The sequence below is a fragment of the Falco biarmicus genome, chromosome Z (genome assembly GCF_023638135.1).
Source record: "Falco biarmicus isolate bFalBia1 chromosome Z, bFalBia1.pri, whole genome shotgun sequence".
NCBI lineage: Eukaryota > Metazoa > Chordata > Aves > Falconiformes > Falconidae > Falco > Falco biarmicus.
In genome coordinates, this window is record NC_079311.1 from 63,141,170 (window position 1) to 63,161,737 (window position 20,568).

The 20,568-nt window shown below is 45.9% G+C and overlaps 1 protein-coding gene across 1 annotated transcript; it reads left to right on the forward strand.

Annotated features, from left to right (window-relative positions):
- The first annotated feature begins 15,345 nt into the window (after positions 1-15,345).
- HTR1A (5-hydroxytryptamine receptor 1A) lies at positions 15,346-16,973 on the forward strand. Its single transcript, XM_056325737.1, has one exon. It carries the CDS (start codon positions 15,662-15,664, stop codon positions 16,901-16,903), a length of 1,242 nt encoding a protein of 413 aa, XP_056181712.1. The 5' UTR covers positions 15,346-15,661; the 3' UTR covers positions 16,904-16,973.
- The last annotated feature ends 3,595 nt before the right edge of the window (positions 16,974-20,568 follow it).

A 20,568-nucleotide genomic window follows, 5' to 3' on the forward strand; every position in this document is an offset into this window, starting at 1 on the left:
TGTTGTTCCTGAGGCAGAAACACCACTGAAATTAGTAGAGTACTGACCTGTGGCCTAAAGCAAACATGCAGCTATGTGATTTCATTCAGCAGCACTGAAGAATGTAAATATCTGCTAGTTTCAACATTTTTTCAAGTGTTTTGCTGAATCAAGAGTTATCTCTAACCATACAGTTGTCCCACTGAGGTCCCTGGAATCACTAGTATTTAAAGGATGTGTCTTGCTACTGAAATTCAGGGCTTTAAACTGTTCACAAGAAGACTTGCTACATGCAGAACATTTACCAGTCCACTTAAATCTGCCCTCCCTTTCTGATGAGAACTGGTATAGCTTTTGCTGCTTCTTTGCTCTTTTTCGTATTTATTAGCTGACTTCTGAATGGAATTACCAAAATCTGGATTACCTTCTTGCAGCTGACATACTTAAGATTAGTCAGACTGGCAGTTTCTGATTGCCAGCTAAAATACATTTAAGCACATTTTCATTTAATTTCAAAAGATGGAGTTTTTTTTCTTCCAAATTGTTACCTAATGCATTCCACCAGCCCTTTTTTTTTTTTTTTTTCAGAAAATAAAATATATTTTATCTTTCTAAAGATATACATTGATCTAACTTACAGTGTTCATGTTTGAAAAGTTGCTTGGCTTTGAGTAGGAGAGCTGCTCACATCTGTATTTGGTGTGGAATTTTTGCCTTGTGAAAGTGGATGGGAGCTTTGAATTCTGGTGGAAATAGGCTTTTATTCACAAGTTTCATACTGTTATCTATAAGATTTCTCTTTTTTTTCATGCTTCTAAGTCGTTTTTTGTTTCCTTTCTCTGACTTTTCCAGATAGTTTGTATCAAGTGTTCAAAACAGGTGCATCTACATTTTCAAATGCAATTGTATGTCCGCAACTGTTTGACATAAAAATGTTTTTGCAGAAAAAGCAGCTCAGTGTTGTGGTCCTGGGCAACAAATAACACATTTAGTTTTAGCCATAGAAGCTATGACAGCAGAGCTGGTAGTGCTTGCTACACCATTACACATTTTAAACTGCTGAATGCTTCCTATCAGTGCGGAAAACCATTGTCATTGATAGTGACTTGTAAATCATATGGGGATGGTCTTTGCTTAGGAAAAGAAACAGCAATGACAGAACTTTAATTTATGACAGCAGTGTTCAAACCAGGGTGTACATACCTCAGAGGATGCACAAGACAATCTGTTGGGATGTGGGAAGCAAATATTTTTGTGCCATGAATAAACAAAATAATATAATTTTTTAAAATGTCTTTATTTCTTCTTTATCTTATACCTTTTTAATTTCTATTTCACGTGCATTTTATAATGTGCATAATATATTAATACAATAGTACATGTATATAATGTATAAATAAATAAATAAACAAATGTGTATTTGGGGTGTGCAATCAAAAAAGGTTTGGAGATGACTGCTGTAAGACAGAATCCTAAACCGATGGCAGAGCAGTATGCAGATGATCATACAGCTGATTTTACTTTTACTTATGTAAATTTTAAACTAATGTGGTTCTAATTGAATTATTTCTGATTTATTCCAGTATCAGATCATTGCCCTGCCATTTGTAATGGGAAGGGTGGGGGCTGAATGCAAATGGAAACAATATCTTAGCTGCAGGTTTGCAACTGCTGAATCATGTATAGAAATGTCTTACATCTGTGCAGCATGCTGTGGGCTTGGTTTTCATCACCTTGTTGTAATCTAGGAGAGAGTGCATGAAATTTTACGGGAGTAAATCTGGTGCATGGGAAAGAAGCAAATGCCTAGTCACTGTTAGGCAATGTATGGCTGAAAGCTTCTTAGAGACTTGACAGAGACTGTGCTCCTAGGAATTAATTTTTGGGACTGAGAATTTATTGGACAAGCTATGGGCTGTAGCTTGATTTTTTTGAAAATATATATCCAGGTACAGTTAGTATACAGTGCACAGATAAAAAGCCGTAAGCACTGCACTTAGGGAGTATTAGCCATTTGGTCCAATTAAGGATCCTGTTGGGAAAGAAGATCCACCCTGCAGCTATTCAAAGCTTCTGCTCTCTCACACAGCTCATGGTTCACCAGTCTAAAATCATGAATGTGGAGACAAGTGCTAGTCCCTGGCCTTTGCAGCCAGGGTGTTACTGTAACAAATTCAGAGAGAGATGCTGAATAACCAAATATGAGGCTGCCAGGAAGGTAAAACCTGTCTAGCCTGGATTATGCTAATTTTTTTGAAAACTCCTTCCTGGTGCAAAAATGCAATTGACTGATTAATCTAGAGCCTGAGAAGAGATCTCCGGTCTCAGTTCAGCAACTAACAGTCTGGCTTGAATGTTGTTACACTGCTTAACAGTCAGATAAACTGCCATGAAGATGTGGGAGATGTATAGCTATCAAGGAAACAGTCATTACCCATGGCTACTCTGGATTGCAGTTATTTGTGATAACTTCTGATTTTCAGTTTGAAAAATGTTACATCTCAACCAGCTAGAATTTGTTAGAGTTCGAATTTGAACAAGTTAGATTTCCATGACAGTCTAACTCCAGTCTTCAGTAAACTCACCCAGACACCTAGAATAAAGAATGTGACATTGGAGGAAAAAATATTAACAGTAAGAATAATTTTGTTCTAGGATAGATGTAAAAATTTAGGGATAATATCTGTAGGAAGGACATTTATATTTAGATGAGATTACTTTTCCTCAGAAAAGGCCTGAAACTGAGAAATAATTGACAGCTGGATCATTAGGTTACATCCATAAGGTCTTGAACATGTGGACTAAAGTCCTTCAAACTGTTTGATTTATGGGAGAGACTTGAACTTAGGTCTTTTCCATGCTCTGAAGGCAGCCTGGCTGTGCGGCTAGTGGCTACACTAAAGTAAGACACCTTTCACCTCGCGGTGCAGATATTCAGCAGCTTGTGAGAGCCGTGCCACGTTGTATAAACAATTAACTTGTCATAAGGAGAGGCATCTGAAACCACTTTATGGCTATATGCATCAAGCCACTGAGTCATTCTCCCTATGGAGTAAAGGATATTTATTTGTTTATAGAAAGTAAAATAATCTCAAAAGAGAGTTACAAAGACAAATACTCACTCTATACTTTGCCTTGTCCTTCTACCATTTAGGAAATGAATGATCGGCTAGTATCAACAATAAATTAACAGAAGAAACATTATTTGAATTAAGGTGACTACTGTGTCTCATCTTCCTTTAAATTTAGTCAGATGTGTTATTTGCTGATAATATTCATCATTAATATTAATTTTTATTAAAGGATTTTTGATTGGGGATTTTGATGTTCTGGAAAATAAGATAATCTGTTCCAGCAGATGATAAACACAAAAAGAAAATGTTGAAAGAAAGCCTGTCCTGACAATAGACAATGGAAAGAACTTCAGTGTAAAAACATGTTCCTTTTAAAATGGCTAGAGCTTCATTCGTTGTTTCACTCTCAGTTCTGAGTATTTGTGGGATAGTTGATTTGCCCATATATGTCAGTGGGACACACCCACACAGACAAACCTGTATGTTTGCTGATCATTACATATGTGCTTAAAATACTTCAAAAAGCCTGCACCCTCAGCTCCCTCTGGCTGAGATGGATTCCAGTCATGAACAGAAGAAAATAATTTGTTGTTTGACAAAGACTCTTATTCCAAGAGTCTATTCATGAAAGGATTTTTGCTTGCCATAATCTTAATTTTCATGTAGTTCTAATGAAAAATTGTATTAGGAACATGTTCATATAGATTTGGTAAATGTGTAGTAGCCCTTATGACAGCAGAACTTCCATTAAACTCAGTGGAGTTTTTCCTGGGGCATGAGCTGCTTTAGCTTATGACTGTCTTCAACCTTGTCCATTCTGTGACCACCATCCCTACGGAGAACTGGAACATCCACCTCAGGTATGAAGGAAACCAGAAGCCTAGTATAACCATAGAAGAAAGAAACTGGTATAGATCTGTCTTCAGTGAACCTCAACAGATGACAAGAAATGGAAAAAAGAGTTAGAAAAAGTGACATTTATACCAGAACTTCTCTTTAGGTGGTCTTCATTACAAGGACCCCCAATGCAGCAGGCAAACAGAGTTACTATACAAGTAACAACTATTATAAAGAGACCATTTATTAAATTCTGATCAGAATTACATGACCAACATTACAGCAAAAATTGTCAGATACCCAAGTGTATCTGGAATATAGCCCTAACAGTGGTGATCCTGTGGATGAAGACTGAAGGGTGCATGATTACAGCCATCATCCAGCAGAGCAGATATTCCAGCACTGAATAACTCATGAAATAGTTTTCACTTATTTTCATGGTCTTGGATGTATATATACATTTCGATACTGGGCTATATTTTAAAGGAACGACACATCTGCATGCAGATACTTGTGTCTGATGAATATCACCCTCATTTGCACCTCATTAAGAAAGGTGGGACATGCTTTATTAGATGAAAAAGATGCAGCTATTATTGTGGTCCAGAGTAAACCAGAAACAATTTTCTTTTAACAGCAAAGTTTTCAGCCTGACTTCTTTCCCACATTCAAATACCTTAAAAACATGAAATAATGGAATATTATTTAGAGCAGCCAAGATCTTTAACCTACACTGGGTGTCCAAGTGCAATGGAAACCAGTGTTGTATTTTTGTGCCCATGTGAAAGAGGATATTCTATTTTAGCTCTCACAGACTTCTTTACATCTTAGTATATTCTCAGCTTTTGTTATAATTTGTAGCCATTGATAATCACATTTTGATTTAACTATCCTGATATACAGCAGCTGGGAAACCATACCCACATCTCTTAATAATGACATTTATTCTAACCAATTTCCACTGTTCTTAATCCAGGAACTTTCTTTAGCTTTTAAATTTAAATACTGATTATTAATTTTTATCTGCACTCATAATTAATAATATGACTAAAGCTATTAGTTATTGAAAAGGCTTGAAATCTATTTCTTCTAACCATCAGAAAGATGGATGAAGAGGAACTGAATATTATACAGAAGTGCAAGTTTGCTCCAAAGTATGTACGCATTGAATAAGGTAATTCAAGAGAGAGAACAGCTGTTTATAGAACTGGTTCCTGATAATGCCTTCTGAAAATTGAGAATAGAAGCAATAACTAAATTAATTTCTCAGGTGAAAATTTCACATCTGCTGAAGTGAAAAGAACTCTCAGGAAAAAAATCTTTACAGGCTCTCTTCTCATGGGACAATGCTTCCAAGAGACACAGCAGGCACTCCAGTTTTGAGGCAAGCTTAGAGAGCTGGAAAAGCTTCCCTATGATGTCAAGAGATGGGAGTAATTCTGTTCAGTCAGAAACTTATTAGGAAGATAAACAAGAGGTAGATAAAATAAGGATTTAGAAGGTATTTCAGGCTTTTCTTAATACACAAATAGACAGCTTATTAGTAAAAAGTAAAACCCCATTTATAGTACTTTGCACAACATATAATTAAACTATTCAACTCTTTGCCAAATGTGAAATAAGGGCCAAGAGCAAAATATGCTTTCTTGTTGAACCTGACATTTTTATGACCTTAATTACATAAAGGTAAAAATGTATGTAAAGAGACAGGAGTAGATTCTCTCTTGGTTTTTAACGTACATTAATCATTAACTGTGTGGGACTGCAACATCTTTCAGTAATTTCCCCAGTAGGTATATTGTGCATAATTGTTTGGTGGGGGTTTATGCCTTCCTCTGAAACTCCAGTTTGTGGCCCTGATGGATAAAGATGCATCACATCTCTCAGTGAGTGGAGCTTCTCCCAGCTGCAGGTTGAAATTAACATAAATGGACTTCAGAATAAAAGGGATGAGGCCACATTTCCCTCTGAGTTATCCTGACAAAGCCCCTTGGGCTTCAGCAATTTCAATCCAATTGACTCGACTTTTTGTAGAATAATAGGAAAAAAATGCACTTAGTTATTGGGAAGAGTCAGATACAGTGTCCTGATCGCACAAGGCCTAAAAGGCAGGATTTCTGGTGACAGAAATGAAGGATAGGGATTTCTCCCTTCTTAAACCTCAGATAGGTACCTACCACTTCGTGAATGATCAGACAGAAGTCTGAGGAGGAGGATACAGCCACATATTTTAAAATATGAATCTGTAAATGAACATCCAGGATTTGATCTGTGTAAGGAATAGAATGGGTAATTACTCCTTTCCTGTGATCCTCTGTTGCATGGTTTAAAGCTATATAGATTATTAACTTGAATGGTATTGCAGTCACAAATAATCATATACCATCTTCCTCAGCTCCAGTCCCTTTCATTGCCTTCTAATAATCAAATACAAGTAGATTTATCCCCAAGATGGCAATGTTAGTCTGATATCAAGGTAAACAAAAACAGTTATGTGCACTTATGCAGAAAACAATTTACTCCCTTTTTTGTTTGAAAAGCCTTAGCTAGCATAATTACTTACCAAAGTCCTGCAGAAATAGAAGAGTAAGTAAATTGAATTCAAGGGCCATGTCATAATATTGATTTCTTACTAAAAATGGAATATGATGCAGAAGAGAACTGATACAAAGTGAACAGATATATGAAGTATATGTCTGGCTACAATTTTAATTTTCATGGAACTGTCTTTAGAGAAATCCAGGAATAGCTTTGGTTAGTGAATAAAGCATGTTGTTTCTTAGTTCACATATTCAGTGTTGGATGGGGGAAAGAAGAACACCCCACAGGTATTCAGGTAGGGAGGAAGAAAGGCTTTTGCCATACTCCTTTTTCTTCTAAAGCAGATGGACAGACACAGGTAACAACTGGCAGTTTACTCTCCCCTCTGGACAAGTGGAAGGGAGGAAATGTACTGCTCCTCTCCAAGGCATAATTCTATAATTCTATGCTTCTTTACAGTAATGCAACTATATATTGCACCAGAGTACAGGTGAAAGAAAGCTTATTTAGCCTTTCATGACTAACGTAAAATGTGTCTTAGCAAGAAGAAATGTGAAGGCCTTCAGATGCACATGAGGTACTGGATACATAAAGCACATTGTGACTCTTTTGTATGAACAGTCATGAAGATAAAATTATTGGAGAGAACGCACAGGAAAGGCAAGATTTGCTAGAACTTTCTTAACACCTTGTTCTCAGATTTTGTTACAAAATAAAATAGTAGTAAAGATACTGGTGCTACAATGCTATGTTCTTGGAGGTAAGCAATTTGAGACAGTATCTAACAAAAGTAGTTAATGGCTACCTTTACACCTAAGTTTGTTATTGCAACATGTGCCTGTGTTCAATGTTTTGATCAACGCAAAGACTGCTTGTAGCTTGTAGACGAAGATTCCTAGAAGTTTTAGCAGGACTGTGTGCACTACAATTATACTTTACAGCCTCCACGGTTGTAATGTGCCATGCAGACAGTTTTGAGGGCCTCAATATCTGATCCCATCTGGTCAGATGAAATTAAAAATGAGGAATTGATAACTAGGTGATCTCAAGACAAAAAAAAAAAAAAAAAAAAAGAAAGAGAAAAAAAAGAAAACCACAAGTTTTTACTTGTTTTGACCTTAATTGGGTGAAAGCAGAGGGAGTTCAGATGACCTTTGCAACTATAAAGTGAAAGTTCAGTGTCTGTGACACATGTGATGAAGTTCCTGAGTACAGAAATTTTCCCTAGCACTGAGGTGCTTATAAAAAGTGATTAATGGGATAGGAGAGCAGAGAAGAAAAAAAAACATTGGGAAAGAACTAACGTCATCAAGGAACAGCACCAGCATCCAAGAAATAACGCCACCCCCACTCCCATACTTTTATGGTGATGTTTAAGGTCTGATCAAATCTCACTTAACTGTAGTTTTGTTAGATTTGTTTCTTTGTAGCAGACAGTGTCTGTTTGGCTTATCTGGATAGTAAACACCCATTTATATATGTTACTCTCTTTGCGTTTCTAAGTTCTGTGGTTAGCCGGAGTACCTATTTGCCCTCATTGCATGTTTTCCCTTGCTGGCCTCCTTTAAGGATGGTCTGGTGGATGGACTAAAAGCAAGGCTGGGGACAGTGTGTGCTCATCTGTATCCTGGGCTTTTCCATTGGTCTGCTTTCCACTGGTGACTTCCCTAGTCAACTTAAGAGAGCCCACATTGCTGCTGTGATAATACACCAAACATTATTTCCTGGTGACACCAAGCTCAGATCTAAGCTCTTGCTGGATTCACAGACTGTGACCTCTGTCCAACAGGTTCACTTTGAACAGCTCTAATCCCACATAAACATAACCAAGAAGATGTAGTAGTGGTGCCTCCCACTCCCTTATACCCAAAACTTCAGGATTTTTTGAAACTATTTGAAAGTAAACAGCAACTTCCTGACGTTTCTAGCTCTGCTGATGGAATTAGGTTTCTGAGCTACTTTGGTGAGAACAAGCTAAGTAACACTCTCCTCCTTAGCATTTGCTATTGGAAGGATTAAGAGTCTGTATGCTCAATGTGCCAACTTTTGGGGATCTGGGTTTTTTTTGGGATCTCTGAACTCCATTTGTTACATAGGAGTCCTGGGTGATTAACTTAACCTGAACCCTGCTAGGTAGTTAAGGTGCTTAAAAGTTAATGAGCAACAAGGAGTCACCCTTTAGAAACCAACATCAAGTATGAGATGCTGCTAAAAGGGGTGTTCCTGCCTTACACCATATCCTTGGCCATATACTCCAGCTGCCTCAAGCACTAGCATTTGTGCATGGTACAGTGATTGTACTAGGAAAACTCGTAAAGACAAAGAAGGGGGCTGCAGCTGAGTAATTCCTCAAGGGCACATTTACTTCCAGAAAAAAAACAAGACAGCCTTCCTCCATGAAGAAGGTCTCAGGGAAGACATGGTGGTTCAGTACTGTGTCAGCTAATGCCCTAGCTAAAGGAGGTTAGTATATCAGAAAAGGCAATATCCTCATGGCCCTTGTCAAGGTCACTCTAAAAGCAGGGTCTGTGTGGGCCTCTGTGACTGGACTTGTGACTTGTCCCTGTGTAGATAAAATAATCTTTCCTTTGAAAAGGTAGTTAGTCTACAAAAACAAGACCTTCCTAAAATTTAATGTCTAAAAATCAGCCTTGCCTTTTCCAAATCATATTTTTTTAGTAATAGTATTATATTAATTTTAATGTAAGAAAATTAAAATTAAATAACATAATCTTTTTTAAAAATGCACTTGGATTAATATACTGTTGAAGTGCAGTCAATACTGTTAAGCTCCAGTCTGTGCACCAAATAACAGTTCATATCCTTTATGAGCAATGATGTTGAAACTTTAGCTGCCATCTTTATTGATTAAGGAGACAATGGTGCAACATAATTTAGTTTTAATCTCTAGTGTAGTATTGAAGCTCTGGTATGATGAGAGCAGAGGAAGTCATCAGTTGGTACACCTGCAATTAAATTCTAAGATTCAAGTACCTTAACTTTATTTTGGAAAATACTGAAAAACTCATTTAGATTGGTCTGATATTTAAACCTGAGGCCTGTTGAATTTAACTAGAGAAGTTAGATGTTCTTTCATAACTTGCTGTTATTTGAAATTAATTTGTCTCTTACTTAGTCTCCTCTGAACTGAAGTAATATTTGTGTGTAAAAGTGGCAAAAATGGCCCCTGCCATAAAAATATTTGGAGCATAAATCTCCTTAAGGTAAAATTTACTTGAAAGTCCTTTAATGCTCATTGTATAAAATGTCTTCTCCTCTAGAAACTAGGGGGTGGGGTTTTTTCGGTGTTTATTTTTAAGGGGGGGAGCAGGGAGGTGGGAGGCAGAGGCAAGGAAACAAAAAAAAATTGAATATGTCCACTACAATGTATCCATAAATGAAGTAACTAATAAGTGGGGGAAAAAAATATCGCGAAGCTTGGAATAGATTGGCAGTCCTTGTTTAAATGATCATGTAAATATTGTTTAATACTTGGAAAAATTGCTCGAGATCTAGGACACTACTGGAATCTGGTATGTGTTGTCAGTAAATGCTTTAAGTCAGTTGTGTATTTTGCTGTAAGATGAATGTGAATATTAAGTAAACAGATGGAATAATCTTAATTAGCTTCAAGAAAAAGCCTGATTTAACCAAGAAGCTGCTCAGTGCTAGTCAGCAATTTTAGAATTGTATAGTCAATGTTATTAAGATGATTTATTTTGCAAACTTTGGTTGAGAAGAAATTACTTGTGAGCTACTATTTTTAATTAAACTACAAATATCAGCTTGCAGTTTTTAAGAAACTATTTAGCCATATTCTAACCACATGGGTGATTCTTAACCAGCTACAAAATCCTTCTTCACAGAGACCAGCTCCTAATGCACCAGCTTTGTGCATTGCTCTCCCTTGTCTCTGACAGATGTGCTGATAAAAACCTCAGCATAGCTGGAACATTGCTTTGTTCTCCACAGCATGATTGGAGTTGACTGAAGTGATTTTCCCAGAGTTTCTCTGGGATCGAATCTGTGTTTAGCAACTTAAGTATCAAGAAAGTGCACAAATGGTTAAGAGACAATCTTCCAGCTCTTTCTTCATCACAGCTGCACTGTGTACAGAAAGGGCAACGCAGAAAATTTAGCCTAAAGTTGTGTTTTCCCAGAATTTCAAAATTCTGAGAAGTTTCTATAAGCTTATGAAAACTTATGCTTGAACAAATATGCTTGTAAGTCTCCTTCCTTCACAGAGGAATATTAAAGTGAACATCTTTCAAAATTAAACTTAAACTTCTAGACTTGTGTAAAAGCTGCCCCATGATTTTGATAGCAGGCATCACTATTAACAGTTTCACTTCAGTGATGCCACTTGAATATTTTTTGTATATTCATCACTGCCACTTGAAAAATAACATTTATTCATTTTGGATTTAATGTTTACCTACTCTTCTAGTATTTCTAAGACTGTGAATGAATTATCTCCTTTGGTGGGTTATGCTGCTATGCTATAATTTTAGTTACTACTGTAAGCTCTTGGCAGAGAAAGGCAGAAGTAGCAAATAAATACTTGTGTATCTAAATATTTCATTTCTGGCCTTACTAAAAAATATGAACATGAGATTTGTGGTAAGGCAGCTGAATGGAATGATAATAGGACAGTACAACTTGCAGTCAGCTCACCATTGTCTAGGATGACAGTGGCAACTGGGATATCTCAGGCAACGGAAAACATGATTGATAACATGGGAAGCATAACAGACAGGCACTCCAGCATTCTGGGATAATGGTTATTCCTGCCTCTTCCAGGTTATTCCTCTGGGAATTCCTTGGGCCTAGATTATTGATCTAGTTCTAACTATCTAATGAAGAGGGAACAGAAATCTGACTGAATTCAGTGCGCAGCCATCAGAAACTGAATTAGCAGAGAGTGAATCCAGCTCTACAACTCCCAAAACCTGTAAAAGCCATGAAGCAGGACTGCTGCTTTGGCATGACTGGCACCAGAGCCAGCAGATCTTTCCAGGCCTGATATTGGGTGTCACTGTTCTGTGTTGGCAGAATTGGGAGTGTTAAGGAGCAGGGTGAGGGACATATCAGTACCTTGCAGGACCTAACTCAGCCCTGAAGCTGAGTTCTGTGCTGATGCTCTTATTTCTGTTAGACCCGAGATGATTCTTGCAGAGCTACTGGAATGTCTCAGCACTGCACGGCTAGCCAGCTCTGACCTGGCTGGGTGGGACTGCATGAAGAACTAGCCAAGCCACCTCCATGCCCCAAAAGGGAAGAAAACCCAAGCTGGCACAGGGGTGATCCAGAAGCTGGGAATTTAGGCTTCCTTACTGCGCTGTTGCATTGAGTTTGTGGTGTATTGTTTCTGAGCAGACTCGTTGCAGGATTCAAGAGGGATTTTCCCCTCCCTTTTCATATACATGAGTTGGATGTGGGGGGCTTCACAAACTGGCCATAGCTAGATACAGGACATAGGGAACAGTTCTGCTACTGGTACCGAAGGTCACTTAGGTTTGGGGCTGGTACATCTTGTCCACAAAGTCAGGACTAAACAGATTGTCAGACTTGGACTCATTTTGATCCAGAGCAGTTTGGCTGGGAACTATACAGGTACAACACTAGAAATTGCCTTAAAGTTTTGTCCCATTCTTACAGCTTCTGGTCTTTCACAGTACAAAGTTTATAATTTGTTAAAGTACTGGGAAACATTTTGTGCTTTATGAAAGGTGGGAGCAGGTATCTTGAAGTGGGTATCACAGTGCAATGTGTGTGCTTGTGTGAAAGGGATGAGTTTCAATGATACAGTCACTTCAGCCTTGTAATTCTTGTTTGCTTTTCTGTATTTTAAAGTTAATAACTGTTCTTCCGAAGGTTTCAAACAAGCATGGAGTAGTGCTAATTCCTGTTGGCTATATTCCCAAGATGCCCAATGACAAAATTCAAGGTGGCAGTAGTTGGTGGATTGTCTCCTGGGACATCTTTCCTTCCACTGAAACTGTTAATTTCCTTAGCTCCCTAGTAAAGACTACTCATTTTGAAACCATTACTGGAATGTAATTTCTTGAATAACAAAAATGCTGTATTTTATTCTGGTGAATACTAAAAAACTACCCAAGACCCAAATCCTTTTCAAAGCAAAGTGTAATATGCAACCACGTGAACAAAATGCTGCAATCAAATTGTAGCATTTTAGTTGGACCCTGGCAAATAGACAATACAGTAATAATCCGAGATCATCAAGAATACATAGCTCTCCCCTTTTTGGAAATGTGTAAAATGAAATTACTCAGGAAAGCATCTTCTGACACAGTCGTTAATGCTTTTTGTTTTCATACTTACTGAGGAACGACTTGTTTGCTGCAGCTGTGTCATAACTGAATAACATTAATATTTTAGTTGGACTTTTAAAGGTTGTGCGATGTTAAGGTTTCATTTATTTTCAAGTCAGCTTGGATTTTGTGAGGATATGGCTTTCCTTAAAGAAATTCCCTAGGTGCTTTACCCAGGTTATCTAAAGACATTAGCACATCATTTAGTTGCTTGAAAGTTTAACTGGCTTTTTGCTCTTTAAATGCTTAGTAGGATTAAAAACACTATCACATCAAAAGAGTGAGTTTTCCCTTCATCTACATCTTTCACCTCCTACTCCCACCCTTTCCTCCACGGTTGCCTAAGTTGTTTCTCAATTTAATTCAGAGTGAAATGACTTTCAGTCCCTAAACAAAATTCAAAAAGCCGATTTAAAAGGTTTCCACTGAAAGTGGACGCTGTCGACTTTTCCGCACTGGAATTTCTCGGCAAAAAGTGTCTGGGATTGACTGCCCTTGAGCGTGTCAGCGCAGAACACCTCTAGAAACAGTTCCTCCTAGAGCCCTTCGTGGACTCCTAAAACCCCCATTCCCCGTGGCTTTGAAACGCTAATTTCAGGCTAACCTAATTAGGCTAATGACTTGCCCATCACCGCAAGAAAGCTGGGAGAATCTCCTCGAGATTTCCCTGCCTCCCAGACTTGCACTTTCTTCGTTGCATCAGGCTGGCTGTAAACAACAAGAAGCACAAACTGATTTCGCTGAAGGTGAAAGGGTCCTGAAACAGGTTGGCTCAGAAGCCAACCGTGCCATACGTTTGAGAGGACATCAAAAAGAAAATAGGTTTTGGTAGTGAAGGAGCAAAGCATACTTAAATGCCGTTTACATTTTGCTTTGTCTGTGTCTCAGCAGTGTAAGCCTTCATTCAATAGGGCACCGATCCTCTAAGCGTTAGTGCCCGGCTGGCACCATGGGCAATGCAGGGGTTCAGCTCTGCTCTGCTTATCCAGCGCATCTCTGCGCCTTGCTGATTCTCAGTAAGGAATGCAAGCCTAGAGGCGGGGAAGTGCAGCCTGACCCCCTCTCGTAAAGAGGAACTGGCCGAAATCTGGCCAAATGTGCTGAAGTAGTAAACTCAGCTTTATTTTTAAATGTTGACTGAGAGAAGGTGAGGAAACTTGGGCGTTGCAAGCCAGGCTCTGTGATCTCAAGTTCGATTAAGTTAGAATCTGGCAAATCTTCCTGTTAAGCAATTACTTATTTGGCTTTCTGCGTTTTCTGAGCTTGCATGGCACAACTACAAAGCGGAGTGAAAGATCTCATACCATTAAAAATACTGAGACGCAAGACAGTAGAAAGCCTGCACAGAAGTTGTGTCAGAGGGCTTCCTTTCACGGACAGTTGGAGTTAAGCCTGTCAATAACACCACGGGTTGGTTTTTTGGTGGTTTTTTTTTTGTGTGTGTGTGTGTTTTCCTGGTTGTTTGTTGTTTTTTTTTTAATGACAGATGGTTCTCAGGTTTGTGATTGTTTGTTCTATTTACTGGATATTAACTGATTTGCTTATGATGTGTCAACCTGACACTCTTGTATTCAAGATTGTTCCCAGAGGTATTTTTCTCATTTCACTTGCAGACCTCAGCTTTTCTCCCTTCTGCTGTGGGGTGGGGTGGGGCTGTAATGCATTCCCCCCCCCCCCTTCTGTTGTTGTTGCTGTTACTGTCTTGCGAGGACAGCGATTTCAACAGCGTGCTGCGCGGTGACTCCCGTCTCGGGAGGGCCGGGGACAAGGCCGTCCCTCGGCGGGGATCGGGACAGCGGGGACCAGCGCACCGGTGCGCAGCCCCCGACGGCAGCGACCGCGCTCCCCACGACGGGAAGCTGGGGCGAGGGCACGGGCCGTCACGGATGGGGACTCCACCGCGCCAGCACTCTCAAGGGACTGAGCGAGAGCCCTGCCCGGCACCGGGCTGCACGGCAATCTCTTCCGCAACACCCGTGCGACACTGTGATCCCTCTCGCCCGGCACCCGCGGCGGCATGGCTGATGCTGCCCCCCGGACGACCCCGGCAGCACCGGGCGGACAGGGGGCGAGGGGGCAGACCCAAAGAAAGTCCCGCCGGCCCCGTGGCGGCGGGTGCCGGGCCGACCTGCCCCCGGGCGCCGCGCCCTCGGGCCGCAGCCACCTGCCTGTAGGTGGCGATAAGCCCCCCCGGAGCCCCCCGGCACACCTCTGCGCCCCCCGCCCCAGCTGGTAATGCCTGGCTACGGAAAGCCTCCCCCTGCCTCGCACACCCCGCACCAGCTCCGGCGCCGGTCCCGAGGGGAAGCCCGCAGCCCCCGCTGCCCGAGGCGGAGGACATTTGGAGGGGGCGGGGATGGTGGGGAGTCGTGGTGGGTTTCTCTGCGGTGTCCCCACTGCGAGCAGGGGAGGGCGGAGAGTGACGGACCCCGGCGGCCGCTCCGCCGCCGGCGCTGGGAGACGATGGCGACCTAGCGAGACACCCCCCCCGCCCCGCGGAAGGGCGGGATGGAGGGGGGGGCGGAAAGGGAGGGGAAGGAGGGAGGGAAAGAGCGAGGGGAGAGCGGGGAGGTAGAGCAGGAAGGAGCGGCGCGGGAGAGCGGCGGAGCGAGGGGCAGCAGCTCGGCGAGCGGCGGAGTGAGAGCCGCCCCCACCGCCCGGGGCTGCGCGCTGGGCAGAGGCGGCGGGGATGGGCGGGCGCGGGGCGGCTCCGCCAGCCGCCGTCCTCCGAGCCTCAGCCGCCTCCCGCCGCGCTATATAGGGGAGGGAGGGGTGGCAGAGGGGGGGTACCCGTCGCGGCCAAAGCGCACGGGGCGGCGATGCCTCCTGCCAGGGGAGCGCACAAGTGACCGGCGCCTCTTCCCATGCCCGTCTCCTGAAGCCACCCCCCCTCCCGGCATGGATGTGGCCAACAACACTACCTCCCCAGAGCGCTCCCCCGAGGGGGCAGGCGGCCCCGGCTTCGCCGAGGTGACCCTGAGCTACCAGCTGCTCACCTCCCTGCTCCTGGGCACGCTCATCCTGTGCGCCGTGAGCGGCAACGCCTGCGTGATCGCGGCTATCGCCCTGGAGCGTTCCCTGCAAACCGTGGCCAACTATCTCATCGGCTCGCTAGCCGTCACCGACCTCATGGTGTCCGTGCTGGTGCTGCCCATGGCGGCCCTCTACCAGGTGCTGAACAAATGGACGCTGGGGCAAGTCACCTGCGACATCTTCATCTCGCTGGACGTGCTGTGCTGCACCTCTTCCATCCTGCACCTGTGCGCCATCGCCTTGGACAGGTACTGGGCCATCACGGACCCCATCGACTATGTCAACAAGCGGACTCCCCGGCGGGCCGCCGTGCTTATCAGCCTGACCTGGCTCATCGGCTTCTTGATATCCATCCCGCCCATGCTGGGCTGGCGGACGCCCGAGGACCGCTCGGACCCCGACGCCTGCACCATCAGCAAGGACCACGGGTACACCATCTACTCCACATTCGGCGCCTTCTACATCCCGCTCCTCCTCATGCTGGTGCTTTACGGTCGCATCTTCAAGGCGGCCCGCTTCAGGATCCGCAAGACCGTCAAGAAGGCAGAGAAGAAGAAAATCGCCGACACCTGCCTCACACTCTCCCCGGCCGCCCTGCAGAAGAAAAGCAACGGGGAGCCCGGCAAGGGCTGGCGGCGGACTGTGGAGCCCAAGCCCGGTGCCTGTGTCAACGGCGCTGTGCGGCAGGGTGAGGACGGGGCCGCCCTGGAGATCATCGAGGTCCAGCGCTGCAACAGCTCCTCCAAGACTCACCTGCCGCTGCCCAGCGAGGCGTGCGGCTCCCCGCCGCCCCCTTCCTTCGAGACGCGCAACGAGAAGAACACGGAGGCCAAGCGGAGGATGGCTCTGTCCCGGGAGAGGAAGACTGTCAAGACCCTGGGGATCATTATGGGCACCTTCATCCTCTGCTGGCTGCCGTTCTTCATCGTGGCGCTGGTCCTGCCCTTCTGTGACAGTAAGTGCTACATGCCCGAGTGGCTGGGGGCAGTCATCAACTGGCTGGGCTACTCCAACTCCCTTCTCAACCCCATCATCTATGCCTATTTCAACAAAGACTTCCAAAGTGCTTTTAAGAAAATTATCAAGTGCAAATTTTGCAAGCAGTGAAGCCCACGCTCCTGGACGAGGCAGCGGGGGTCCTGCCACTCGCTCCACCCGCCTGGCCCCCGTCGCTGCGTGTTCCCCACCCCCCCCCCCCCCACCCCCCCCCCGCCCAGCCCCTCTACAGCGCCGGCAGAAGGGCCCGGGGAGGGGGGGAGCGGGGGGGGGGGGGGCGGGGGAAGCGGGGATCCGAGTCCCTCGCTCCCTCCGCCTGTCGGACAAGACCCGGGGGACAGGGCAGGGCTCCACCGGGGACGGCGGGCGAGCGCCTTGCCCTGCAGGGCGCCCCGGCCGCCCTCGCCTGGCCCCCCCGGCGCTCCGCTGCCGGGCGCCGGCGCTCCTGCCTCTCTCCATCCTTCTCCTTCATCGTTCTGGGTAGACTTAGGGTTTGCAAGTCGTTGCTTGTGGTCGCTGGAAACCACAGTGTCTGCCCGAGTAGCATCGGTAAAAATAAACCACCCTATGCAGAAAACCGGCGTATTGGGGATCTTTCTTGGATTTGCGAGGAGACGGCGGGGAGCTGAGAGTCCGCAGTGTGAGGCTGAAGGCCGCTTCCCGAGCGGAGGAAGGGGCGTCGGGCTCGTCGCTTCCCGGGCTGTGAAACCACCAAGTGGATTTTCTTAGGGGAAAACCGACTATATTTTGTAGCCTTGCAGGGTACTTACACTTACGTCTTGTGTTACGTGTGCCTAACAGCCCTCCTGCTATGCTGGGACCTTCCAGTTCACAGAGCTTCGCTTCCTTACAGCGCAGGGAGGTGATGTGATGGGGCTTAAACGCCAACCGCAGGCCTCATTTGTACGCTGATTTTTATTTTTTTTAAAATGCCTTTGACCGAAAGTTTCCCACCGAGGAAAGGTTTGGCGCTGTGCGACTGTCCCTGAGTTCACCGCGCACGAAGGATCACAGGGAGTTTAAGCAGCCTCAGAAGCTACGTTTCTTTTTTTGTTTGTTTGTTTTGTTCTGTTTTGGGATTTGTTTGTTTTGGTTTGGTTTTTTTAAGCCTCTTTAAAGTTTCTCCGGAGACGCTTGCGGTTGCTCCGGAGGCAGCCACCTGCGGCACATTTTGCTCGGGGGAAAAAAAAACAAAACCAAAAACAACCCACCAACAAACAAGAACAAAATGAACCAAACCGATCAACCAAACCATTGCCATGTGCTCCGTGGCAGTAGGGGAGGGGCCGAGAGCATCCTCCGGCAGCAGCCGCGGATGGCGAAGGCGGCACATCGGCACAGGCTGGGACGGGGCAGAGCCTCCTTCTCCCGGGACAGCCCCGGCGGGGGCAAGCACGACCCTCCCCACAAGCTGAGAGCTACGGCCAGAAGCAAGCGGTGTCACTGCCATGCCAAGGGCAGGGAGAGCCAAGCCTGGCCTGGCTGGTCCCCGCGGTGGCCGCGCCAGCCTCTCCCCGCAGAGGGTCCCCCCCCCTCCCGTCAATCCTAGCTGCTTGGCTCCAGGAAACCCGGCGTGCTTCCCCCTCCCCGCCTGGCCCGGGGCTGGAGCAGGACAGCAGGACACCTTGCCGGCCGCACACACCTCTGCCCGCCCCGCCTCTCTCCTGCCGTGCCCCGGGCTCTCCCGCCAGCCGCGGCCGGGCGCTGGGACCGCTCCCGGGCGGCGCCGGGTCGAGTACCGGCACCGGGCAGGCTGCGGCGTACCTTTGCGATGGGCTGCCTGAAATGAATGCTTGACCAAATATATACATATTATATATATATTTTTCCTGTTTATTTTTGTGTAATCTGTGTTACCTGTAGGTAAAAGGGAATGTTAAATCTGTGCGTCACGTGAATGTAAGTGTCCAGTCATTTCTGAACTTCAACCGCTTCCATTAAATGACAGTAGTGCATTTAACAGCGTCAGATATATAGCTGATTGTCTGAAAATCTTGTTTGACCTCATTTTCGCAATTAAAGTGATCTTTGATCTTACCTCCGGTTTGATCACTCCTAACCACGTGCGTCCTGTCCTAGATATTCCTTAAGTGCCGGAGTGTCAGAGGAGTCAGCCTGCAGCAATTCGGGAGCCGAAGATTCTCCCGAGTGCGGGGGTAACCCGGCTTTGGGAGCCCCACCGCGGGAGTGCGGGCTGGGCAGAGCCGCTGGGCGCCCCGGGGCGGGTGCGGGAGCGGGTGCGGCAGCGGGAGCGGATGCGGGTGCGGGAGCGGGTGCGGGTGCGGGAGCGGGTGCGGGTGCGGGAGCGGGTGCGGGTGCGGGAGCGGGGGGCCGCGCCGCCAGGGCACAGCGCGCCTCGGTGCGGCGGGAGAGCCGCCCTGCAGCGGGTTCGCTCCGCTCGCCACCTCCTCCCCCGGGTCCGGCCGATTCCTGCCGGTGCGTTTCTGCACGTTTTGCCCGTTTCCCCTCCCCGCCCCCATGGCAAACATTCCCGCAAACTCCTCCGTAGCGATGCCAGCTGGGAATGCGCGGCCGCCCTCTGCTCCGCACGACAGAGCGCGCAAGGTCTCTCCCTCCGCCCCGGGGACTGAGGCCCCACTGCGACTCCGCCGAGACCCCCGGGACCTCGAGGCAGGGCTCACCCGGAGCCGCACCAGGCAGGGCAGCAAGAGGGGTGCAACTCCTGTGCCCTCTGCCTGCCGCCCGCGCGCTGCGGGGCGAGGGATGGCGGGGGCACGGGCACGGCCCTCAACCCGCAGCGAGGGCTGCAAGGTGCCCCAGCCGCCCGGTGCCGCTGCCGCTGGGGCGGGGTGAGCGCCGCAGCTTGGGAGCCCTTGTCGCTCCGGCTGGCACAGGGCGGCGGGGCGCCTCGTCCCGTCCAGCTCCGCCGCCTGCCCCCCCGCCCGCCCCTTGCTCGGACAGAGGCGGGTCGCGGCCCCGCACCTCCGCTGCCCCCGGGCGGAGGGTCCGCGGGAGCGGCGAGGGCACCGGCGCCTCCGCGCCCGCCACCGCCAGCCTCGCTGCCTCTTCCCGGCGGGGAAAAGAGCCCCGCGGCTCCAGGACGGACCCGGCGGCGCCCACGGCTCCCACCGCACCCCCCGGGCCGCTCCCCGGGCCGCCCCCTGCACGGGACCATCGCCCCGGCCCTCCGTGGGGAGGGTGTTTTGCCGAACGGTTTTACATTCCCCCTGTCGTCTCTTCTTTTCCCTCCTTTGTGTTAGATTTTCTAACGTGGAGGAAACGCATTGCTTTAAAAGATGGGGCTTTTCGTTTCTGCGCTGTAGTTTTCATATTCTTAATTTCATTTCCACTAAAATTAAAAAACCGAAAAAATACCACCTAAACAGAGGATTTAGTGTTTTTTAAAGAGATAAATCAATTCTGCATTAAATCAACATTTGTGGTTGGTTGCAGTATTGTATTTGCTCCACTAACGAGCAACCTCCTCACAGTTTAGAGAACTTCATTCCAGTTTTAAAGGACGCATGGAAGCTCAAGCAATGAATAAAGAGAAATATAAGTAGAAAGCAGAAAGTTTTATGTTTTAAACAGAGCTGCAGAAAATTAAGTTTTAACAACTTGGAGTCGATTGTGAATACCAAAGATGGGCATAGATGTAAAAGGCTTTAGCCTTTTCTTCCTTTAAAAATGCTGCTTTAGAGTGCTGTAAAATGAGAAAAAGGTTTCATAACTGGATTTTCTGTGCTCTGTGGCTCGAGTCCAGGCTGAATTTGGGTCTGTATCACATATCTCACAAGAAGTACTTGCAGAGCAAT